Source organism: Lynx rufus, unplaced genomic scaffold (genome assembly GCF_022079265.1).
Source record: "Lynx rufus isolate CCGP_SWC_20201006 ecotype Redwood Valley unplaced genomic scaffold, mLynRuf1.p SCAF_14, whole genome shotgun sequence".
Lineage (NCBI taxonomy): Eukaryota > Metazoa > Chordata > Mammalia > Carnivora > Felidae > Lynx > Lynx rufus.
Genome location: NW_025814828.1, coordinates 42,502,354 through 42,527,875, shown reverse-complemented (window position 1 = coordinate 42,527,875; position 25,522 = coordinate 42,502,354). Strand labels below are relative to the sequence as shown.

General features: G+C 49.0%; 1 protein-coding gene across 3 annotated transcripts; it reads left to right on the top strand.

Moving 5' to 3' along the window:
- The first annotated feature begins 3,003 nt into the window (after positions 1-3,003).
- Positions 3,004-25,116, top strand: GRIPAP1 (GRIP1 associated protein 1). 3 transcript variants are annotated; one of them, XM_047076213.1, is made up of 26 exons: positions 3,004-3,067; positions 5,137-5,203; positions 5,345-5,406; positions 6,902-6,928; positions 7,715-7,822; positions 10,649-10,799; positions 11,776-11,960; positions 12,156-12,203; positions 12,897-12,928; positions 13,032-13,079; positions 13,211-13,310; positions 14,866-14,943; positions 15,146-15,238; positions 15,957-16,091; positions 16,896-16,991; positions 17,249-17,461; positions 17,596-17,709; positions 18,722-18,799; positions 18,904-18,999; positions 19,124-19,180; positions 19,266-19,365; positions 21,137-21,267; positions 22,639-22,761; positions 22,889-22,982; positions 23,729-23,883; positions 24,567-25,116. In XM_047076213.1, the coding sequence occupies exons 1-26, from the start codon at positions 3,026-3,028 to the stop codon at positions 24,657-24,659; spliced, it is 2,526 nt and encodes an 841-aa protein (XP_046932169.1). In that variant the 5' UTR covers positions 3,004-3,025; the 3' UTR covers positions 24,660-25,116. The 3 variants fall into 3 exon arrangements, with proteins under 3 accessions (XP_046932169.1, XP_046932170.1, XP_046932171.1); XM_047076214.1 differs by lacking the exon at positions 12,156-12,203; XM_047076215.1 differs by lacking the exon at positions 23,729-23,883.
- Positions 25,117-25,522: the final 406 nt, after the last annotated feature.

Sequence of the window (25,522 nt, the reverse complement as noted above, 5' to 3'; positions counted from 1 at the left end):
AATATATTTTTACTTTTTTGTTTCCCATATATGGTAACACATAAACATGTAGTCTGATTAAGTGGTCTCATGTTACAAGGTCTTGAGGGCTGTTGTCGTGTATGTGTATAGCCAGGTTGCCTTGAGGTTTTTTTTTTTCCTTAGGGAGGGGACCCTACCACACTGCCTAATTCAAATAGATTTTTGCTTAAATAAACTCTTAAAATTTTTAATAAGCCTCGGTTTATCTTTTGGGGGGGTGGGAGAAAGAGGGAGAGCATCTCAATAAGGTTCATGAAATTACAAAAGGGAAAGAGGAGCCTTGGCTGAAAACATTTTCCCACAGCAGGAAAATTATTTATCCCTATGAAATGAGGGCAGAAAAACCCACAAACGCTTCAATGAGCTACCATCTCTTGTCTCTCAGATCAGGGAAAAGTTTTAAATACAACATAGTCTGTTGGAAAGGCTGTGGGGAAACAGGCTGTCAAATACAGTGCTAGTGGAAATAAAATTGGAACAGCCCTTTTGGTAGGAAATTGGTACATACCTAACAAAACTATATATGCACTTTTTGATGCAGCAGTCCTAGTCCTATGTATTTACCCTAAAGATATACCTCAGATAATACAAAAATACATATATGTACAAGGGTATTCTTTTTGGCATTGTTTATAATTAATATTGGAAACAACCTACATGGGAAAACATAGGAGAGTGGTTAAATTGTGTCTACATAATGGGGTACTGTGTGGCTGTGAGAAAGGAGATATTATCAAATGAAAAATGCAAAGCATGCTATACTTCATGTAGGATAAATAAGATAATATACATATACCTGTTTATCTGAGTGAAAAGAAACACAGAAGGGATAAACCAGAAAATAGAGTGGTTACCTTAGCAAGGGTGGGAGGGGCAAAATGTAATTCAAACAGAAACAAAGGAATCTGACTGCATTTCAAATGAATAACACAGCCTAATTGAAGGGGTTTGAGGAGGAGGAGAACTAATTCAAGTAGTTTTTGAACACAGTATTTTGACTATCATATTAAAGACAAAAGGAACTGTGTCAAATATTGAAGATTGTAAAACCCAGTATTTTGACTATAGACTGTCATGACCCTAAAGACAAAAGACTGTAATACAACTATTGACCTCTAGTTGGTAGGTTTGTTTTTTGAAGTAGTCTTATGGTTTAGCAATTTTGGTTATTTAATGTGTATGATTACACAAATAAGTAAATTTATTGTGGATAATGAGAGCCAGGTTTCTTTCTGTTGGAGAAGGGATTTACAAATATGGAAAGTGAGAAAACTAAAATGAACCTTGTGTTGTTGGGCTGAAATGTAAGGTATTAGTAACGAACTTATGTTTTCAAAATATAGATACCTATAGCAAAATATATAAATAGATATGTATGACTAGCTGGATTAGAATACATACATATATTTCCTAACTGTGCACACTAAGAGGGCCTAGAAACAATTAGACCCTAGTAGCAATGAACACTTTGTCAACTGGGGCTGAAAAAGAATAAGGTGAGTTTGTAGCATCTTGTAGTGCCAACAAGAAAGTGCTACAAAAAAAAAAAAGAAAGAAAGAAAAAAAAAACTGTGATGGCAGCATGCCAAAGGGACACAGAAGTCAACTTGAAGGAACTCCCACTGGCCAAATCCGGAACAGTTTGAGCGGCAAAGAAAATAATGATAGTGATTATAATTCATTGAATAAAATAAGTCTGTACAGCTATACATACATAAATGGAAGAGAAAGCTCTTCCTTACAGTAGAACAGCAACTAATAAATACCAAAGGAGTTGGTGTTAGAAAACCATCAATAAATACAAAAGCCAATGGTTCAGAAATTTTATATAGAAAGAATGATAAAGAAAAGGTGGTAAAACGTAAACAATTTATGAATTTGGGTAAAAGCTACATAGAATTTCCTTGTACCATTCTTGTTTCTGTGTACATTTAAAATATCAAAGTTAAGTTACCACCTCCCCCGAAGAAATATTTAAAAAAATAGCATGCTAGTATTTATATGTTTCTAAACAGGCTAATGTTTTTCTTTCCCAGATAAAAACTACTGCTTGGGTGGCGGGCGTTGCAGAGGGGGCCAGAAAGCACAAGAGAGGATTATAGAGCATTTTACTACTTATTTGGATGTTCCTGGTGTTTCGCCATCCTGTTTCTGTTTTGTTTTGTTTTTTTTTTTAAATTTTTTTTTTCAACGTTTATTTATTTTTGGGACAGAGAGAGACAGAGCATGAATGGGGGAGGGGGCAGAGAGAGAGGGAGACACAGAATCGGAAACAGGCTCCAGGCTCTGAGCCATCAGCCCAGAGCCTGACGCGGGGCTCGAACTCACGGACCGCGAGATCGTGACCTGGCTGAAGTCGGACGCTTAACCGGCTGCGCCACCCAGGCGCCCCTTGTTTTGTTTTTTAAACGAAGTTTTTCGTTTGATTCACTGCCATTCTTTCCTCTCAGGTATTTTAAATTTATTTGTGCCTAGTTCCTTTACCTAACATGATTTACAGCATCATATCAAGAAAATTAGCGTCAAATCTTACCAAAAAAAAAAAAAAAAGCCAAGGGCTTCACAGGAGGCGGAATTCCCCTCCGGGGTCACACGGAGGAGGGCGGGAACAAGACCAGCGCAAAGCTTCCGCTTTCATTTCTAACATCATAAGTCAACCATTCTCATTAAAGGAGTACGACGGAAGGGTGATTTTCTGTCGGCAAACATTTCCCTAGCGACGAGTCCAACCATGACACAGGGATACCACAGGGTCGCATCACAATGGGTACTTTGTGAAAGCTCAAAAGCCAGATCAGATGACCTAGTTTGTGGTAAAACATTAAATTGCAATTCACTTGACCTGTCAGTTTCATTCTCTTCTATCTGTCTCTAAAATACTGAACTTCCGGGGTAGACTCCTCCCCCTCCATTCCTGGCCGGTGGTTTGATCCGGCCAGAATACTGACAGGAGGGACGAACTGCGTCTGCGCAGAAGGCTGTCGGGGGGGGTGGGGGGAGGAACATGGCGCAAGCTCTGTCTGAGGAGGAGTTTCAGCGGATGCAGGTGCCGCTCACCGGGGAAAAGACCACCGCGTTAACGGACGGGGGGCGGGGTAGAGAGAGGTCGGGCCACCGGCTCTGAGAAGGGGTTGGTTGGGATGGACCTTGAGTCTAAGGGGTTGGTCTGGAGAAGGGAAACTGAGGCTCTGAGTGGTGAGACTGTTGGATTCCGAGATACTATTGGGCTCTGAGGGGTTGGATTCTATTAGCTTTGTGGGCGGAGGAGAGAGTCCTAGAGTGGGTGATACCTTACTCAGACCTGGAGGGGACGAGACTTTTGGGCCCGTGCGGGGGACACCATGGGTCGGTGATGATAACATTGGGTTTTGAGGGAAGGAAATCCTGAGAGGGCGAAACCATTCTGTCTGGAGAGGAAGGAAGCAGACGTTGGGCCATTTGCGTCATGGTGGGGGGAGCCCTTGAATGGGCAATACCATTACCCGGTGGAAGGTGGAAATGTTTGTGGGAGATACCACTATGCCGAGGAATTGGGGAAAGAACCCACATGCTGTCATTGTTCCTGAGAGGTGGAGATCCTGCGTGAGTGCTGGTACTGGATCCTAAGAGGTGGTGGTACCATTGGGTGATTACAGGTGATCCCATTAGGTCTGGGGTGAAGAGGACCCTGACTGGGTAATACCGTTAACTCCTGTTGGAGAGAAGACCAAAAGAGGTTAAAGAGTGTTACCTCGGACCACATGGAGGGGAAATCACTGGGCTTTAGGGAGGTACCCTAATTGGGTATCCTGACCACTTGATTCTTTCTGGGACGACTCTGAGATGGATGAAAGGCCAGAGTAGGCCCTTGTTGAGAGAGTTCCTTACCGGGGAAGACCATTGGATTTTGTGTGGGAGGAGACTCTGAAAGGGGGAAGCCCTGAGTGGGATTCTGTGGGAGGAGAAGAAGAACTCCACGTGAGTATAGGTAGTCCTTTGATCCTTGAATGAGAGAAACCAGTTGTCCCTGTGTGATGGAGGCTTAGAGTGAGAGGGTAAGATCACTGGACCATGAAAGGGGAAGTTAAAACTTGTAACTTGTGTGGGGAGATTCCAAGTAAGAGTACTCACTTAACTGGCCCACCCAAGGCTTTGTGGAGGAGAGACCCTGAAGGATGTAGGACCATCACATTGGATCATGACTGGGGAGTTCTTGAGGGATGTGGGGGACCCTTGGGTGAGGAAGATTGATTTCACTGGGCCATGAGTGAAGGAAAAACCATTTGGTTCTGATAGATAGGGCTTCTCCATGTGTTACAAGGGTGTACAAATTGGGTCAAGACAGGTAGATCACTGGGTCTGGTAGAAGAACAGGGCCAAGCCCTCTGACCTTAAGCCGACCACCAGGGGGTGGAGGCTGGTGCCATGGGAGGAGGGAAAGAACTTGGTGGGGTAAGGGACAGTAGGTCTGGGAAGAACTGGCCTCAGTGCCTTACAGGGCTGTTAGGAAGGGTATGCTATTTGGAGTGGCCCATACCTCACTCTCCCTTAATTCTTGAAAGTGGTTTGGATGTGTTTTGAGAGTCTTGGGGGTAAGGAGGATCCAGGCAGCCCCCAACTTAGTGTAAGTTGGACAGGAGTATACTGGGCCCTCTTCCCTTGAAAAAGGAGTAATGCAGGCCCTTGTCCCCTATACTCAGGGGCCTCCAAGTCTGGCCAAGAGTATAGACAATACTCTTCTATGACAGAAAGATAGAACAATGTTTAGTGTCTGATGAGGCCAGTGAGGATGAGGAGGAAGAACTTTATCCTGTGGGCGTGGAGAACCATGGAACATGCATATGAGCAAGAACCTGCTGGAGCAGTGCTCTGTAATGGCCTGAGTGCTGAGTGAATTGGAAGAGGATAGAAAGAAGAGTGAGGCTGGCTGTGGTTATAAGTAGAGCTAGAGAAGGTAGGACATGGGCTGAGGGGCTGGAGGCTCATTTAGGATGCAGGGTACATAGGTCTTAAGGAGTGGCTAAAGAGGCATGTGGAAGGCAGCAGGATCCGTGGGGCTCAGGGGATTGGTGCCCTCACTGTGAGAGTAGGGACACATTCCTGACCAAGTCATTTCCCTTCCCTGCCTCCCCCAAGGCTCAGCTCCTGGAACTCCGGACAAATAACTACCAGCTTTCAGATGAACTACGCAAGAATGGTGTTGGTGAGCCAAGAGGGTCTCATTAGATGGGGGTGGCTTTTGGAGATAAGAGGCCAAGGGAAAAAACCTCAGAGGCCTGGCAGGAAGACCTTTCAGCTTCCTACCACTGACTGAGGCTGAGATTCCCTGCTTTCCCCACACTAGAACTCACCAGTCTTCGACAGAAGGTCGCCTACCTGGATAAGGAATTCAACAAAGCTCAGAAGGTACCTCCCTCCACCCAATCACCCACCCATTCTTCCCTGTAGCCCTCTGACTCATTCACCTAGCCAGTGAGCACCTACAGGGAACCAGACCTAATGTTACATGCTGTCATCAGTCATTCAAAAAAACTCTCACAGAAGTCTCTTTAGTTTGCTAATTTTATCTAATCCTGCTTAATTATTGATTTTTAGTTTACTCTTAATTCATTTTCAATTTCAATTACTTATTCTCATTCACTACCTTCTAACTAAATAGTCACATCCAGGGGCATCTGGCTGGCTCAGTCAGTGGAGGATGTGACTCTTAATCTCAGGGTTGTGAGTTCAAGCCCCACGTTGGGTGTAAAGATTACTTAAAAACAAAAAAATTCTTGGGCCGCCTAGGTGGCTCAGTCAATTAAGCGTTGGACTCTTGATTTTGGCTCAGGTCATGATCTCATGGTTTGTGAGGCTCTGCCCTTGATATTCTCTCTCTGCCCCTCCCCTGCTCACACTCCCTCTCTCTTTCTCTCTTTCAAAATAAATACATTTTTAAAAATCTTTTAAAAAATAGTCACATCCATGGGTGAATCTGTTTTGAATCTGCCTTTTTAAATTGTATTTTTAAAAATTTTTTTGAGAGAGAGAGAGGGGGGGAGAAAGAGTGTACAAGCAGGGTAGAGGGGCAGAGGGAGAGAGAGAGAATATTAAGCAGGTTCCATGCTCAGCGCAGAGCCCGATATGGGACTTGATCCCATGAACCTGGGATCATGACCAGAGCTGAAATCAAGAGTCAGACACTTAACTGACTGAGCCATCCAGGTTCCCCCCTTGAATCTGCCTTCTATCCTCCACTCACACTCCTGCCTTGTGCTCCCACTTCCCATCCCTGTCCTGGCCCTGTTGGTAAATTGAGACTAAACCTACGTCTCAGATCATCTGAAGATGAATTGCATGTAACCTATTATGGCCCCTCAAGGCATTCAAGGCCCTCCTTTATCTCTTTCTTCCTGTCCCCATGCATAACTCAATGTTATGTGCTCTATAAATATTTGTTAGATGAAGGAATACAGAATGCGGAAAGTCTGGCAGTCCTGAAGGTGAGCTTCTCTTTGGTAGGGTGCTGATTGCCCAACCTGGCAGTGCCCTCAGCTACCCAACAAGGGAGCAGCAGTTTTCATGGTGCATGGGAGGGATCCACATAGATGTGTTTGGACTGATGTAGAAATGAAGCCATAATTTCTGAGCCCAGAGACCCAGCCCATGAAGGGTTAAATACTAAAACTTACGGAAAGTCTCCAGAGCTTAGAAGAAAACTAAACAGGATGTCATTCACTCACTCACTTCATCATTCCTGTGGACTACAGATTTCATTCAAGTTCTGTGGTTAAAGACACTCCCATCCCTTGAACCTGTCATCATTACCCACCCCCTTGACACTTGCCACAATGTTTCCATACCCTAGTGAGGGAGTCCATCTCTGTTCACCTTATCTCTCTTCCCACCCCCTCACCCTTAGGCACTGAGCAAGAGCAAGAAAGCTCAGGTAAGGGGACCCATGGTGGGTGAATGTGTCTGGGAGACTGAGGGGCGATATTTCTGTATGCTGGGATCTCCTAGTACTGGCCTTTCTTTCTCTGTGTGTGCACTCACATCTGTGACTACCTCACTGTCACCTGTTTCTATGTCTGTCTTTATTTTCCTGTTTGTCTCACTCTGTGCTGCTTTCTGTGTCTTTCCTTCTCCCTTTCTCCCCATCCTTCTCTCTGAGTCTCTCTATGCCTCTTTTCCTGTTCCTCTCTGACTCTTGCTTCTCTCCCCATCCAACCTTCCCTTTTTCTCTCCCCCGCCTGTTCCTGTCTGCCGTCATTTCTCTTCTCTCCCTTTCTTTATCTCTCCCTCTGACTCCTTGTTTCTCTCTCCCCCTGTTCCTCTATCTCTTCTTGACTCATTTCTTTCCCTGACCCCCTCTCTCTTGCCTCTGTTCTGTTCTCCCTCCTTTGATCTCTCTGTTCCTATCTTTCTCTCTGCCTTTTCTTTTTTTTCTCTCCCTCTCCATCCCTATATATCCCCCTTCCCTCATCTCTCTCTACCTCCTCTCACCTATTTCTGTCTACCCCTCTCTTTCTTCCCACTCTCTCCCCTGCCATGTCCACCTTCCCTTCTCTCTACCCTTCCATGTCTGTCTCTTTCCTTCCTTTTATCTCCTGATTTCACCCATCCCATTCTCTGTACCCTATGTCCCCCCCCATCATTTTCTCCCTGTTTCGTTGTCCTACCTCTCCATCCTTTCTGCCCTTGTTGGAGACCCTGCCCTTGTCTGCCATTGCAGGAAGTCGAAGGGTTGCTAAGCGAAAATGAGATGCTGCAGGCAAAGCTGCATAGCCAAGAAGAGGATTTCCGCTTGCAGAACAGCACACTTATGGCGGAGTTCAGCAAGGTGCTGGTGCCTGGGATTGCCGAGGGGGATCCAAGGGGGGATCCGAGGGGAGGGGCCACCTGGGCTAAAGTCTGAGGGTAGCTGAAAGTGGTTGGACAGAGGCTGGCCCTGGATCACTGTCCATGGTGCTGAAACATCCTTGCTATGTGCTGGGGGGCAGTGATTTGACAAATGGGGCTGCCGACTGTGCTGCGATTAGAAGGCTGCGAGCCCTGAGGACAGCTGGTTCCAGACCAAGGCACTCCTTTTCTTTGAGCTTCAAGTTCCCTTGTGTATATTTGACAGCTGATGCTATGAAGCTTTAGGGCATTGGAGGGTCTGGAGGGTCTTAGGTAAAGTTCTTATGCTTAGCATGAGATGGAAAGATGTTCTAGCTGCTTCCCTTTACTCTTCCTTCCCTTCATCTGACATGAGCCTGGAGTTCTAGTTCTTCTAGATAATTCGTGCTGGATTGGATCATTCTATCTCCTCACTGGTTTTAGTGTCCTGGCTGTTTCTGAATCTACTAGGGAGTTAGAGATATTATCTTTTGTTTCTTTATCTATCTTCTGTATCCATGATCAATAAGTCTCTAAAGTTTTAGTGTGTTTTGAGAAAAAAATTATCACGACAGCAAAAATGGTATTTCCAGGACTGCATGTGAGAATGTAGTACTTAAGACCTTAAATAAGAAAATACGAAAACAACCTTTAAACAGTTACAATATCGGGAGAGGTGATTTAACAAGTCTAAGTTAAGAACCATAAGGCCTAGATTAAACTCTTGGCTCTGCCTTTTACTAACTGTAATCTTGAGCAAGTCACTTGACCTGCCTGTTCCTTGGTTCCCAGATGTTTAAATTGGAAATGATAATGACAGTACCTGCTTTGCAGGGATTTTGTGAAGATTGAATGGATTAATGTCTGTACACCACTTATAACGGAGCTTTGCACATAGTATCAGCTATGTAGGTGTTAGCTACTATCTTTTTATTATTACTGATTCATTTTTCCCCTAAAATATTTTTTGACTATTTAAAAGTTTTGAATCCATCCTGTGGCCCTGCTCTGCCTCAGCCCTTACTGCCTCTTACCTGCTCTATTCCCACAGCCTTCTTGCTGGTCTCCTTACTTCTAGTTTGTCCTACCAGTCTGTGCCCTAGAGGTTGTCCTGACCTGCAGGCCTTACCACATCACTCCTTTAAGCAACAACTCCGAGTGGGTCCCTGACCCTGACTGTTCAGACCCCCTGGTGCTCATGTAATAGCTGACCTCATCGCCTCACTTCTCACTGCGTCCTGCCTCCAGCCTCAATGGTATCATGGTTCTTTTAGGATGAGGCAGGGACAGGGATTCCTCCATAAATACAGCTTGTGTTTTCCAGCACCTGTCCTGGGCTAGGCACTGGACCAGGTATAGAACCTCCTTCACACTCCCCCTCCTCCTCCTCCTGGGAACTGGAAGTGCTAACAGAGAGACCTGGATTCAAGGCCTACCTCTACCACTTATTTGCCAAGATATTTCAGCTCAATTTTTCCTTCAACAAATAGTTATTGAGCACCTCCTTCATGCTCTGTGTTCTGGACATAGTTGTGAGCAGCACAGAACAGCCCCCACTCTTAGGTAGCTTATATTCTGCTTATGGGGTGGGGAGAAAGATAAGATATTAAAAAATAATAATAGTACAGATAGCTGACAGTTACATAGTGTTTACTGTGTGCCAGGTCCTGTTTGATGTGTTTTACATTATTCACTCATTTATTCTTACAACAGGCCAATGAGATATTAGTAGTATCCCTACTAAGCACATGAGGAAAACTGAGCCCCAGAGAAGTAAAGTAATTTGTCTCAAGGTCACATAGCTAATAAATAGCAGAGTAGAAGTTCACATCCAAGCAGTCTGGTTTCAGAATCTGTGCTTGTGACCCTATGTTACAAAATAAAGTTTAATTGTCGATCACAATTTATAATCCAAAAATGTGCAGAGCTTTAGGAAATTAGCGTACTAGGTAAATTTAATTGTGATTAGTACTAGGTAAAAAAAGAAATTAACAGAGTGCTGTGACAGAGAGTATTGGGATTTCTGTGTTGGGGGATTACTACTTCAAGGAATACATCTGAACAGAGCACTGTAGGATGCAAAGGAGCCAGTCATGTGAAGAACTGGATGAAAGAAATAGTGTTCTGGGTAGAAAGTAATTCCAGGCAAAAAAATAAAAATTCTCTGTAGGTTTCAGTATTCTCATCTGGAAATGGGGTTTTAGCGTCACTTATCAGGAATGCTCTGCAAACTGTGTTTTGGCCAGGAGTCGAGCAAGGGGCTGGCCTAGTTTTATTTGCATTGTACCTCGCTCCAAGGCCAAGCGCTGATGATGGTGGAAGGCGGGGGGAGGGGAGGTGGCTGTGGGTAGCACTGGCTTTGGAAATGCCCTGAAAGCTGTGGTGCCTAGGCTCCCAGACACAGACCCTTCACAGAAGAGGTGTGGCAGCAGGGCTATTTGTGATGTTGACATCTGGGACCAGCAACTTCCAGAGGAATCTGAGGTTTTGGATTATGACTATGAGGTTGGGATTGGGCAAGCAGAAAAGTGTTCTTGGTATCCTCAATCCTCTGTGACTCTGCCACTTACCAGATGTGGAATTTGAGGTCATTTAACATTTGTGGCTCAGCATCCTTATCTGTGAAGTGGGGGGGGGGGTGGATAATGAGGAATGACAGCACCTACATCACAGAGACATTATGAGAATTCAGTGAACTATAAAGTACATCAGCCAAGCACCATGTATATTTCAGCAAATGTTGTTTTGATTCTCTGCTTTTCTGCTCCCTCCCTCCTCCCCTGTTCAGCTCTGCAGCCAGATGGAGCAGCTGGAGCGGGAGAACCAGCAACTGAAGGATGGAGCTGCCAGGGCAGGCACTGCCCAAGCTGGGAGTCTTGTGGATGGTGAGCTGCTGAGGCTGCAGGCCGAGAACACAGCCTTGCAGAAAAATGTGGCAGGTACAAGGAGGCCCTCCTTGGAGATGCAGAGACCTTGGGGACTGAGTAGGGTGTCTTCCCCCTGGGGGCAGGGGAAAGGCTTCAGAATTAGGCTTGGCCCTGCTATGAACCAGTGTATAACTTTGGACAAGCCATTTCACCTCTCTGAGTCAAAGCTTCCTCATCTACAGAGAGCTTGTAGGGATGTACACTCCCCGGAAGATTGCAGTAGAGCTGAGCTAAGAGGTGGTAGCTTTCTTAGTTTAGTTCAGTGCCTGGTACCTAGCAAACGTTAGGTTAGCAGATTGAACATCAGAAAGGAGCTGTTTGCTAAACGGAGAAAGTGAACGAAGGAGCTTAGGGGAGATTCTGAGCCCAGATTGTCAGTGGGGTCTGGGATAAAGGCTGGTAGAGTGTGGGTCCCAACGTGGGGATGTTTGGGGCTTGTGGTGTGGTGGGTGGTAGTTTGGTGATCCGGAGCGAGACTTTGTAGAATTTGGTTGAAGATGAGGTTATAGGAGGATTCAGCTGTAAGTAGTGGGTAGAGGATGGTGGGGCCTGGGGGGGTGGAGGGGTGGGGCTCAGGGAAACCGGCTTGGGCTGGTCTGATTGTAGACAGGATTTCAGTGGATGGTAGGGCTTAAAAGATTTGTGAAGGGAGGTGCCCAGGTGGCTCAGTTGACTAAGTGTCTGACTCTTGGTTCGGCTCAGGTCATGATCTCATGGTTTGTGAGTTCGAGCCCCTAGTGGGGCTCTGCGCTGACAGCACGGAGCCTGCTTGGGATTCTCTCTCTCTCAAGATAAATAAATAAACTTGAAAAAAATATTTGTGAGAGGTGTGGATGGGGCTGAGCCTTTGTTTTGTAAGCTTTTGGTCATTTTGGGCAGGGTCTCTTCTACCTGAGGGATCCAAGGCCAATTCTCCCATCTATTTGAGGCATGGCAAGGGTCTTTGGAGACCACCTCATCCATCATATATTTCTGTTCTACCCACCAGCCCTGCAAGAGCGCTATGGGAAAGAGGCCGGGAGATCCCAAGCTGCCAGTGAGGGCCAAGGGGACCCCCCAGGGGGCCCAGCCCCTACTGTCCCAGCCCCCATGCCATTGGCAGAAGTGGAGCTGAAGTGGGAAATGGAGAAGGAAGAAAAGAGATTGCTCTGGGAGCAACTGCAAGGCTTGGAGGTGAATCTGGGTCTGTTGGGGCTGGAGTGTCAGGAGGCAGGCAGGTGCCCTAGCTCAGTCTATGGTCCCACGGAAATGTCTGTGACTTCTCCATCTTGTGGGCTAATGGATTAGGAAGGCAGGAGGGTAGGGGAAGGCACAGGCCTCACCTCCCCCTTTGCTGAAGATAGCTCCCTCCCTCATCCTTCCCTGCAGAGCTCGAAGCAGGCTGAAACATCCAGACTGCAGGAGGAACTTGCTAAGGTGGGGCTGCTGAGTTTTCCCTGGACTTTGTTCCACCCCACTCCCCACCTGCCATGCTTCCCCTGGCAGGGCAGGAGGAGCGGAGTGCCCCCCCTCAAAGCCTCAATGTCACCATCTGTGAAATGAGGGACTCACATTTATGTCTTAGAGTTGCGTTCGATATGGAATAGGCTAATGTGCTTCCTCTGTCTTGTGGCTGGCAGGCCACATCTTTCTCTTATGTGTCCTCTCAGTTCTGCTTGTTCATCCATCCATCCATCCATCCATCCATCCATTGTGTAGACCGCTGGCTCTTATCTTAGGAGCTGGAGACCCAACGATGAGGCAGGCAATCATGATCTTGCCTTCCAGGCCTCCTCCCCTAGCCATTCTATGATGTGGCTGTCAAGCAATATGTTGGGGGCATAAATGCTGGCCTTTGGAGCCTGAGGGAGCTGGGTTGAGGTCATGTTGTTGCTCCTGACCACCTGGGCAACCAAATTACTTAACTCTTCTGAGACTCAGTTTCCCCATTTGTAAAACCAGTAGTACTCACTTCTCAGGACTGCTCTGAGGATCCCATGAGATAACATAAGTAAATTCCAGCTCCCAAAAAGGACTTAGTAAGAAGTGTCTATAAATATTAAATTTATTTTTTTGTCTTTATTAATATGCAATCATTTGTCTGCACCCCCCTCCCTCACCCCACTCCAGCTCTCTGAGAAACTGAAAAAGAAGCAAGAAAGGTAAATTTCTTTTTTTCCCAAGGTGGGGAAATGAATTTTGAGGGACTGGAGAGGGGACTGACTTGTGGAACTGACCCATCTATGTCTGTCTTTCTGTGCCCAGTTTTTGCCGTCTGCAGACAGAAAAGGAGACACTATTCAATGATAGCCGGTAACTACCAGGGGTGGGTGTATTGGTGGACAATAGGGACAGTACCCAGCAGAATTGCCTGAAGACCACAAAGGCAGAGGTGGGAGACGGGTCCTCGGGCCATGGTCAACATGCTCCCCCATCGCCCCCAGGAATAAGATTGAGGAGTTACAGCAACGGAAAGAAGCGGATCTCAAAGCTCAGTTGGCTCGCACTCAGAAGCTGCAGCAGGAACTTGAGGCTGCCAATCAGGTGAGGGGCTGGATTCTGGGATTGCTGGGATAGAGACCAGGGCCGGGAGTCCAGGGAACCCTGTCTATAGAGACTGGCTGGGGAGGCTAATAGTTCTTGTGTTGGAAATATAGGGACTGAATGGGTACTGGACCCCCTTGGAGCTAAGAAAGTGGGAATTAGGGAGCCCCGAGAATCCTAGGAATTGGCCTGAGTATGCATGAATCAAAGATCTCAGGGGGCTGAGGACTTGGCAGCTGTGTGCCACAAGGTTGGATGAATCTCAAACTCTGGGAGTTTAGAGATAGGAGTCTAGAGTCACTGGGGGCTGGGAGCGAGAGCTGGAGTGAGCCTGAACTCCCTGGAGGTTTGGTGATTTTGAGACCTTTGGGGACTGCATAGATATAAGACTTTCTTTTTTTTTAATTAGTTAATTTATTTTTTGGGGGGAGGGGCAGAGGGGGGGGAGGGGCAGAGGGGGGAGAGGGCATCCCAAGGAGGCTCCACATTGTCAGTACACAGAGCCCGATGTGGGGCTCAAACTCATGAACTGTGAGATCATGATCTAAGCCAAAATCAAGAGTCAGTCACTTAACCAACTGAGCCACCCAGGGGCACCCTCTAGATACAAGACTTTCAAGGGTTTAAGACAGGTGCGCCTGGAGGCTGAGTGTGTTTGAGGCCCTCAGGGTATGGGGGCTGGTTGGGGAGCTGAGACAATTAGTAAGTTGGATTACTTAGGCTAAGTGGTCCTGAGACCTCTGGAGGCTGTGAATAAAAACAAAGTAAAGCAAAGCAAAACAAAACAAAACAAAACAAAACAAAAAACTGGTTAGTTGAAGACATCCAGAGACTGGAGCAAAAGTCTGAGAGTTAGAGGCTAGGGGACTTTAAAGCCTCCAGGCTTTCCTCCAGAGCAGGTGAGTCTGAGATCCCTTGGATTAGGGATATGGTGGTTTGGGGGTCTAAGGTTGGCGACAGAAGTCTGGGTAAAGCTGGGTCTTCAGTTACTTAGGTCTGAAGATCCCTAGAGACTGGGGACAGGAGTGGCAGGTGGAGGGGGGGGGTAGTCAGTCAGATATCACCAGGAGCTGGAATCTAGGAGACTGTAGGGGTTTGAGACCTCTAAGGTTTGGAGTTATGAGTTTGGGTGGACCCTAAGACTCTTGGGAGCTAGCGACATAGACTGAGTGTGCCTGAAACCCATGGGAATTGGGGTCAGGAGTCTGAGTGACACTGTAGTCCCTGAGGGCTAAGTGTGTCTGAGAATCCTGGGGCCTCCAAGCTAGCATCTGGGTGAGTGTGAGACCTCTTTTGGATGGGAGTGGAGTGAGTTTGAAATCCCTAAAAACCTAGATGTTTTCTGAGATTCTTGGAGTTAGCATATGGGGTCTGAGGCCCCTGGGGGTAGTGACCTAGAATTTGGGTGAGTCTGAGTCTGATGGCTGGGTAGTCCAAGGCCCTCAAGTGCTGGGAACATTCTGTTGGGGGGTCAGAGAGGGATCCTGTATGGTTATATGTACCCCAAAAGGGAGACTGAGGTCTAGAATGGGCTCCCCTGATCTGGTCCCTACAGAGCTTGGCGGAACTAAGAGATCAACGGCAAGGGGAGCGCCTGGAGCATGCAGCAGCTCTGCGAGCCCTACAAGATCAGGTACATGGTAATGGGAAGCTTCTGGGAGGTAAGGGGATGAGTAGAGGGCAGCCTCAGCAGGTATCGTACAGGCAGGCAAGGCCCCAGGGGTCCTGTCTCCCCTAGCCGTGGGTGCGCACCCGTGTGTTTTCTTTCTTGGCTGTGGGTAGGTCCTGTCCCCCTGTTCTGGACCCACTCTCACCTATTGTGGGGGTGGGGCCAGGTGTCCATCCAGAGTGCAGACGCACAGGAACAAGTGGAAGGACTTTTGGCTGAGAACAATGCCTTGAGGACTAGCCTGGCAGCCCTGGAGCAGGTACAGGATACCCGGGAGCCCTCGCTCATCCCTCCCCAGTTTCCCGTCTCCTTCTGCTTCTGATCCACATCAGGGCAGAGCAGTCTGGACCTCCTGCTGTTGTCCTGCCTCTGTTTCTGTTTGATTCTCAGCCTCTCCTCTCTGATGGCTTCCACCCTTCTCTCTGGCCATCCATCCCTGCTTCTCTTGCATTTTCTAGTTTCTCTCCAGTGAAGTACAAGAAGTGTACCAATCGTGGTGTACACTCAGTGAATCATGTCTGTCTGTCTGTCTCCATGGGGCCACCACCCAGATCAAGATGTAGAGCATTTTCAGCACCTTGGAAAGTCCCTTTTACCCCTTCCCAATCAGTACTTCCCCAGAAATAACCACTCCTCCGACCTCTAGTGACATAGATTAGTTTTACTTGTTCATTAGCTTCATGTAGTGGAATCAGACACCCATTTTTGTGCCTGGCTTCTTTCCTGTGAGGCTCATCCATACGTAGCATTGGTCTGTTCTTTTATCTCTGTTTACTATTCCACTGTATGACCATACTACATTCATCCATTCCCCTGTTGATCTCTTTATCTCATTCGTTTTTCCTTTGAAATTCTCTTACTCTCCTGGCTCTCTTTCCACCTCTCTCCTTGTCTGCCCAGAACTGGGAAGCTCACACCCTATGGCTGGCCCCTGGGGCCCTTTTCCCTCCAATTCCCATCACCTCCGTTTATTTCAGATCCAAACAGCAAAGACCCAAGAACTCAATATGCTCCGAGAAGAGAATACTGGGCTGGCAGCTGAATTGCGGCAGCGGCAGACTGAGTATGAAGACCTCATGGGGCAGAAAGATGACCTCAACTCACAGCTGCAGGTGACATCTCTGGCTATGACCTGTCTTCTCCCGGTTCCCTAGTGCTGGCTCCGTGGAGTCCTACATGAGGTGCAGGGAGAAGACTATGGAGTCAGGAGGACCCAGGTTCCAGTCTGGTTTCCTGACTTATTAGCACCTTGTGTCCTAGACCAGGTTGTCTTCCTTCGCTGAGACTGAACCTCTTCAGTTAGACAGGATAGCCATTTTGAGTCTATAGTAGAAACCAGAACCATAGTGGATTAAATAAGATAGAAGCTTCGTTCTCTCTCACGTAAGAATCCAGGTGGGCTGTCTAGGGATGGAACAATGGCTTTGCAATTACCAGTGACCCAGATTCCTTCCACATTGCAGTTCTGCCACCTCCAACATAAGACTTCTATCTTGGCAGCCAAGATGCTTGCTCAGGCTCCCCTACCATCATGTTTGTATTCTGTCTGGAAGGAAGGAGGAAAAAGGGAAGGGCCCAGCATGCCCTTTTCCTTTATGAGTATAACCTGAGTTACACTCACTACTTCTTCATACAGAAATTAATCATAGGGCCACACCTAACTGCGAGGGAGGCAGGGAAAAATCAGTTCGACAACCATGTGTCCAACGACGAAATCTATTGCTAGGGACAGAGGGGAGGACACATAGAACACTGGGGAGCTGCTGCCAGTCTCTGCCATGGTTCTCATCTAGAAATGTAGAGAATAGCACCAACTTTACCAGGGTTAGGGGAGACCAGTCTACCAGAAGCGTCCTGGGTGACCATCACCTCCCGGAGGCTCTTTATGAAACTCATCTCCTTTGTCCCCTCATTAGGAGTCATTACGTGCCAATAGTCGGCTCCTGGAACAACTTCAAGAAATCGGGCAGGAGAAGGAGCAATTGACCCAGGAACTACAGGAGGCTCGGAAGGTGGGCAGCTCTGGAAGCCCAGAGGCTGCAAGGGGAGGGATTGGCCCTGGTCTGTAGGGAGGGAGCAGGTGATGTGGGCAAACGCATGGCAACAGGAAAAGATGGAAAGTGACCAGTTCCGTGAGGATAGACGAGTGACTTCGCTGGTTCTGTGGGAACAGGGAGGAGGCAGAATTGGGCTTGTTCCTTGGGGAGAAGGTGGTAGGCCGTGTCTGACGTTGAGAGAGGAGATTGACTGGCATGCTCCTGCCCCCCAGAGTGCCGAAAAGCGGAAGGCCATGCTGGATGAGCTGGCAATGGAGACCCTGCAGGAGAAGTCCCAGCACAAGGAAGAGCTGGGAGCGGTCCGACTGCGGCATGAGAAGGAAGTGCTGGGGGTGCGTGCCCGCTACGAGCGGGAGCTCCGAGAGCTGCACGAAGACAAGAAGCGGCAGGAGGAGGATCTCCGTGGGCAGATCCGTGAGGAGAAGGTGGGTGGGTGGATGGCGATATCCTTCTGTCTCTAAAAGTGGGAGAGCACAGCATCGCCCGTGGGCCAGGGGATGGTGTGGGTGAGGTGTCTGCTTCTCCGCCTGCCCCATCCATAACGGTCTCCCTCTCCCAGGCCCGAACACGGGAGCTGGAGAATCTCCAGCAAACGGTGGAAGAACTTCAAGCTCAGGTACACTCCATGGATGGAGCCAAAGGCTGGTTTGAACGGCGCTTGAAGGAGGCCGAGGTGAGTTGGTGCCTGATGAGGCACAGAGGCTACTGGGGCACATCCATGCCAAACCAGGGGACTGGGAGCAGTCAGGCCCTGGAATTTCCTGAGATACTCTGGACTTGGACATCCCTGCAGCCCCACCAGCTCCACGGCAGCCATCCAGAGGGGAGTCAGGGGATGGCCATCAGTAAGGCAGGATGTCAGATATGCAAATTTGAAAAGGCATCGCTTCCTTCTGAACCTGTTTCTGTCAGGAAATTATTGTAATATACTGTTTGTGTTTATAACATCTGTTTATTCTTCTATTTTTATTTTATTTTTTAAATTATTTTTTTTTATTTTTGAGAGAGGGAGAGAACATGAGTGAGCGAGGGGCAGAGAGAGAGGAAAAGAGAGAATCTTGAAGCGGGGGCTTGAGCTCACCCAATGCGGGGCTTGAACTCAAGAGCCGTGAGACCGTGACCTGAGCCAAAGCCAGATGCTTAACCGACAGCCACCCAGGCGCCCCTGTAATAATATACTGATTTTGTTCAAACAAGGATTTTTACTGCCATTTTTTTTGAAGACTCATAATAATACCTCAGAGGAAGTGTCACGTAGTAGTGAAGAGCACAGACACTGGAAGTAGTCATTTGCATGAGTTTCCATCCTGACTGAGCCCCTTGCTAATTGTGGGCAAGTTACCTGACCTGTGGCCTGTTCTCTTCACCCGTAAAAAAGGGATAATAATAATACCTGTCATCTAGGTATTATGGGAGGATTGTATAAAATGAGTCAATATATGTCAAATCCCTACAACATTCCTGGCATGCAGTAAGTGCTGTGTTATATTTTGTTAAATAGAATAAAATGCAGATGTCAGTCTGTGATGCAAACAGCACAGCCCTGGATGTGACACTTCTGTGTACTGCCTAAGGGCACACAGTGTTCCCTGCAGGAGTGTCTCCTACATGCCCGCAGGCCCCTGCCGCCACTGGGCGTGACATCCTCTGGGAGGCCATGGCCAGACCCACCACTTGTCTCATAGGAATCTCTGCAGCAGCAGCAGCAAGAGCAGGAGGAAGCCCTCAAGCGATGTCGGGAGCAGCACGCTGATGAGCTGAAGGTGCCCCCCTGCATGATGGCATCCTTCTCTCCCGGGAGGGCCAGGCCCTAGAGGGAGGACAGAAGTTGCCCAAGTAGAGGCCTGAGCTGCCCTCTGGTTTGCAGAGCAAGGAAGAGGAGCTACAGGGTGTGCGGGATCAGCTCCAGCAGGCCCAGGAGGAGCGGGACTGCCACCTGAAGACCATCAGCAACCTGAAACAGGTCACTTGTCCCTCCGCCAGTCCAGATACAGCCTGGGCCTCAGCACATAGTAACGGGGCGGGGAGGGAACGCACTGCACATGGCCATTGTGGCAGCCACCAGCCACACCTTCTCTATCCCACAGGAAGTGAAGGACACAGTGGATGGGCAGCGAATCCTGGAGAAGAAGGGCAGTGCTGCGGTATGATGGGGAGGTGTCCAAGCATGGCCCCCCACCTCTGGGTCCACTGGGCCTCAGCCCTCCCCTTTCCCCCTGTTCCCCACAGCTCAAGGACCTCAAGCGCCAGCTGCACCTGGAGCGGAAACGGGCTGATAAGCTGCAGGAGCGACTGCAGGACATCCTTACCAACAGCAAGAGCCGCTCTGGTGAGGGACCAAATGGCAGGGGGGGCTGGGGTGCAGGGGAGGAGGCCAGGCTGGGGCCCAAAGGCCAGAGGTATTTCCTGTACCTCGTTCCACTGGGCTGTCCTGCGCTTTCTGTCCCTCTTGAACTTGGTGCGTCTGTCTGGCTCTCCTCTGTTTCTCCTGCTCTCTGCATTACCTCTTTCTTTTTCATTTTTTAAAAAATTTTTTATGTGTGTTTATTTATTTTGAGAGAGACAGAGACAGCGTGAGCTGGGGAGGGGCAGAGGGAGAGGGAGAGGGAAAGAATCCCAAGCAGGCTCCACACCATCAGCGCAGAGCCTGATGTGGGGCTGGAACTCACAAAACCATGACATCACGACCTGAGCCAAAACCGAGAGTCGAATGCTTAACTTGACTGAGCCCCCCCGGGCGCCCCTCTGCATTATCTCTTTCTGTGTCTCTCCTCTGTTTTGGTCTCTCTGTGCCGTCTTGTGCCATCTCTCTGTCTCTCCTTTTCTCTCTCTCCCTGCTTTCTTTCTCTCTGCTCTCTTTTCCCCTTGCTGCTTTTTCCTTCTCTGTCTCTATTTCCCTCTCTCTCTCTCTCTTCTCTGTCTTTGTCTCTGTCTCTGGATCCCCCCAACTCATACATATTCCCACACCTCGCCTGGTGTCTCTAAATTTCTTGTAGCCATTCTCTCATTCTATGAATAGGGACTGAGCCCCCGTGCTCACATCCAGGGTCTTTGATAGGAAACCCCCCGAAACTCTGTCCTCAGGGAGCTCCCGGTTGAGCTAGAGAGACACACAGCAGTGCAGCATTATCACCATGCAGCTAAAATCCATGTTATTTCTGCCGCTTAGGGCAGAAGATACAACAAAAACCCTTGAGTTGCTTTGGACTTTATTTTTTAAGAAGGAAATGGCCTATAAATACATTTAAATAAATAGATAAGACACAGTGATGATAGCTCTGGTGCATCTCCCACATCACAGGCTCAGAGAAAATTGCTCCCCTGTCCCCCTGCAGCCATCGGCTCCTGCTGGAGACCCTCGGGGTGGGATGACAGCCCCCTTCCCTGATACCCAGAAGCAGCTGCAAGAGTAGAGGCCCGAGCTCGGTGGCCCTGTTTTAAGTGACATGGCAAAAATGGATGTATCGCTCACCCTATCTGTGTCTCTCAGAGACACTGGGTCTCCTGAAGTGACCTCTCTTTATAAAGGAGTTTTGTTTCTGTTTTGCTAACCGATCAGTGTATGAATCAACAAGCAGATTCCAGTGGCTTGCCATACATCGTCCTTGTCCATTAGATGAAATCCGGATTTAGGTTCATGGCTACATGTCCGTCTCTTTTTTTTTTTTCCCCTCTGGTCTCTGCTCTGACCCATGTCTCTATTTGCCTCTCATCTGCTGTGGCTTACTGTCTCTCTTGGATTTCCCCTCTGCGTGTGGGTGTGCCCCTGTGCTCTCTCCAACTGTTGGTCTTCCTTTCTGCATAACCCACGTCTGAGTGAGTGCATATGGCCCTTTATGCCCGTACGGGTCCACATTGCCAACTTTCTCCCAGCTGCTTCACCTTTGTTTCTCTTCTGGCGTGTGTGTTTGCCTGGAGAGGCAGCCACTTTCTCTGTTTCTGCCTCTCCCTGTCGTACTGTCTGCTTCCACCTTGCCTGTGCCCGAGTGTCACATCACCTCCTTCCATCTCCATCAAATCTATTTCTGCCTCTTCCTGCCAGTCGCTGCCCTGGGACCCTGGGGGATTGGGGCTCAGGTTTCTCTTCTCTCTCTGCCCAGGCCTCGAGGAGCTGGTTCTGTCAGAGATGAACTCACCAAGCCGGACCCAGACTGGAGACAGCAGTAGTGTCTCCTCCTTCAGCTACCGGGAGATCTTGCGGGAGAAGGAAAGCTCAACTGTTCCTGCCAGGGTAAGGGGCTAGGAAGAGCCGACAGCCCAGCCTCTCCTACCCAGATTCTGGGGGTCCACCTTTTCTCCTCCCCTGCAGCCATCTACTGCTCTGGGCCCAGCACACACATTTTCCTGTCAACTGTTGTCCATGCTTGCCAACTTGGATTCAGATTGCCAAATCAGGGATGGGCAAGTTATTCTCTCTGACCCTCTGTTCCCTCATCTGTGAACTAATTCCACCATTCCTGGTGTCATAAAATATGTAGCTCATAGAAGGTGCATCATCTCTATGGGAGGTCCTTTTTTCCAACTCATAATTATCACTTGTGACTGTCGTCTATAATGTCAGCTTCCTGGGCTGGCCACTTTTCTTTGTAAATGATTTGTTATCAATCTGTAAGTAGTATGTGTGCTGTATAGAAAGATTTGAAAAGCACCCACAAGCAAAGACTTTTAAATCCAAAGAAACCACATCTTCACCATCCAGAGATCCAGAGATCACCACTATAAAGCCTTGGTTCACACCCTTCTAGATCTTGCTCTTTTTTTTTTTTTTTAATGTTTGGTTTTTTTTGAGAGAGAGACAGAAAGTGAGCCCGGGAGGGGCGGAGAGAGAGGGAGACACGGAATCTGAAGTAAGTTCCAGGCTCTGAGCTGTCAGCACAGAGCCTGATGTGGGGCTCGAACCCACAAACTGCGAGATCATGACCTGAGCTGAAGTCAGATGCTTAACTGACTGAGCCACCTAGGTCCCTTGAATCTTGGTCTTTCTTGAACCTAAATGAGATCATAAGTAACCCATTTTTGTTCAGCTGATCTTTACCTTCCCAGTTTTGTAAATTTTCATCTCATCTGGTACTTTGGCCTTAATCACATCTCTCTGGTTGGACCCAAAATGTCCTTGATTGCTGGTTTTGCGAAAACTGGCATTCAGTTTCAGGGCTCATGTCACATCTGGCTGCTTTATGTCCGTTAAGTGTCTTGAGTCTAGTGTGGTCCCTTTTTTTTTTTTTTTCATGGCACCAACCCACAGAGGAAACCACCCAGTTAACCTGCAGAAAGCATCCCACCTTTTGGTTTTCCTGCTGGCTTCCTAGTGGTGTCATATTTCTTGTTCCTCTGTCCCCTAGTTTTCCTGTCAACTGGAAATGAGATCTCATTTGTTATAGGCCCTTTGTTCATCTTCTCAGGAAGGAAATGACTTGGTGGCTCCTATGTCCCTCTTTAGGCAAAGGGAGACCCAGAGCCTTCGCAGGTGCTGAGACTTGTCTATAGCCCCCGTCACAGAGCCCATCCTCATCCCCCCTGGCTCCCTCCCAGCCCCTGATCTTATCTGGGGCAGGTGGCAGCGCTGAGACAGGGCTGGCCTCTCCTCTCCTTTTCCCTGCAGTCCTTATCCAGCAGCCCTCAGGCCCAGCCTCCGCGGCCAGCAGAGCTGTCAGACGAGGAAGTGGCCGAGCTCTTTCAGCGCCTGGCAGAGACACAGCAGGAGAAATGGATGCTGGAGGAGAAGGTGCTGCCTGCCTGCCTGTCCCCACTTGGCACTCCCTTGGAGAGGAGGCTGGGGCGTTGTGTGTGTGTGTGGGGGGGTGCCTGGCTGGGCCCCTTATTGTGCATGAACATGCTGGGCCACCCTGCAGGTGAAGCACCTGGAGGTGAGCAGCGCCTCCATGGCAGAGGACCTTTGCCGGAAGAGTGCCATCATTGAGACCTACGTCATGGACAGCCGGATCGGTCAGTGCTCCATCCCTAGCCTCACCCACCATCCAGCCTCTGACCTGCCCCCTCCTGCCCCACTGTTTCCTCTCGTCTTGCAACTCAGCAGAGTTACTGACAAGGACCACAGCTGCCAGAGGGGAGAGCAGGCCAGGCCCGTCACTGTGTCTGTCTTTCACCTCGGCTCTTCCCTTCTGCCAGGGTCTCTCCTTTCCCCAGTGTGTCTCTCTGTCCTTCTCTCTTCCCCCCACCCCTTCTATCTGCCCTGCCTCCTCATCTTGTCTCACTGCTCCTGCTACCTGTCTGTCCTGTGCCTCCTCTGGACGTTTTCATCCTCTGCATGTATACCCCTTTGGGGCTCCTTATCTGTTCTTCTCCCCTCTCCCACTTTCTCTCCTCTTTTGCCCCCCTCTCCCATCTTCGTTTCTTTTGCTCCTTTCTTTCACACCTTCTCCAATCCCTGTTTTCCCCGTATTGATCAGAATAACATGGACTGATACGTGCTGAGAGCTGACCGTGTGCTCTGTGCTTTGCGTGCAGCCACTTTTCCAGGTCCACGAATTGTTTATTAGCCCCATTTCTCAGGGCTGCACAGGTAGTAAGTGACAGCCAGGTTTCACATGGCAAGGCCTCTGCCCCCTGCATCACGTGGCTTCTCCCCCCACTTTTCGCCCCCACTCTCTGTTTCCCTCTCTTCTGCCCCATCTCTGTCATCTCTCCTCCGGCTCTGCCGAAGGGGTGGTTCTCAGCCTGGCCCCTTGCAGATGTGTCTGTGGCAGCAGGCCACACAGACCGCAGCGGGCTGGGCAGCGTTTTGAGAGACCTAGTGAAGCCAGGCGACGAGAACCTTCGGGAGATGAACAAGAAGCTACAGAACATGCTGGAAGAGCAGCTCACCAAGAATATGCACTTGCACAAGGCGAGTGTGGCCTACCAGCCTACCCATCTGTCCATCTAGCCACCTCCTCCCTCCACACCCACCTGATCCCCCCACCACACAGCCCCCAGGTCATCTGCCCCCTACCCATCTAATCATCTGCCCCATGTCTTTCCACCCATTTCCTGACATACCCCTCTATCCCTCTTACCTACTCATCAGTAGCCCCTTGTCTTACCTTTTACCCACCTGCCCAGCAACCTGCCTGCCTACCTGTTGTTGCCCACCTGTTTGCCTACCATGGATCCCCCATGCATCCACCCACACGTCTACTTGCTCATCCTGCCCCCCAGATATTCCCCTTTTTCTGGGGGAGTCAGAAATTATGCAGACCCAGCCCCTGCCTCTGAGAAGTGAGCTCACCATTTAGTGGAAAAGATGGTCGTGAGGTGAGGGTTGTATCCTCCAGCCCTCACCATGCACAGCTGGTGATCCATGCCTATATCCATATCCCTGGGAGGCTCCCCCTCCTCTCCCCCCCACACTTATCTTTTCCAAGCCCAGCCCACTGCTGGGGTTCTGTGAGCCTCTCAAAATACCTTCCTGTGCCAGGCTAGACATAGCTGGGCATTGATTAATGAGGTGAGATGGATGACACCCCAAGCTTGGTGAGGGAGCTTCCCCTGCTGCTTCCTCTGGCCCCTGATGGCTCGTTTGTTTCTTAGGACATCGAAGTTCTCTCCCAGGAAATTGTGCGGCTCAGCAAGGAGTGCGTGGGGTCCCCTGACCCAGACGTAGAACCTCGAGAAGCCAGCTAAAGACCTGCGAGCTGCACCTACTCCTTCCCCTCCCCACCCACCAGGAAACCATTCCCTTGGGCTGCGGTGGGAAAATGGGACTGCCAAAATCAAATAGGTTGGGAGACTGGACATTAAAGGGGTTGGAGGCCTGATGGCTGGTGTTAATGACCCTGTTTTAGGGCAGAAGCCCCTGGGGAGTGGGGATCCTGAGGGGAGGGTCAGGGATTTCTCCTCCTTCTTGGCCCTGGCTCCCAGGGGCCTTTGCCTTCATCTCTGCATGAGCTCTCCCTCCCCAGAGACCAACTCTTTTTTATTTTATTTTATTTTTTAATTTATGTCTGGAAGCCTGGCTACTCTGCATTTGGGATTGGGGATGTTGGGTGGGGCACGGTCCATGTTCAGCGTTCTAGCAACGTGTGTGTGTGTGTGTAAAGGCTGCAGCCAAAATACCATCTGGCCAGATGGGCCCACCCACTGATGTCTACTCTCATTCTTTCCAACCAGGAGGGATGTGCTGGTGATGGGGAGGTCACACCATTGGAATGGGAAGGGAGGTCTCTGGTGGCATGAGGAGGGTGGTCTCTGGCTACAATTTTATCCCCCTTCCCCTACCTTCACCCAGCTGTCTCCAGTCACTGTGGGCCCGCCCCTCAAACTGAATGGAACAGAAACATGGGCAGATATGTATGTGGGTGGATATGTATGGGGTGTGGGTGTGGATGAGTGGGCAGATGAGAGGATAGATAAGTGGTTAGATGGACTGATGGATAAATAAGTGGAAGGTTGCATGGATCAGTGATAGGTTGAGAAATAAATGGACAGATGGATGGATGGGTGATTGCATGAATAAATGGATAGATGGATAGGTCAGGGATGTAAGT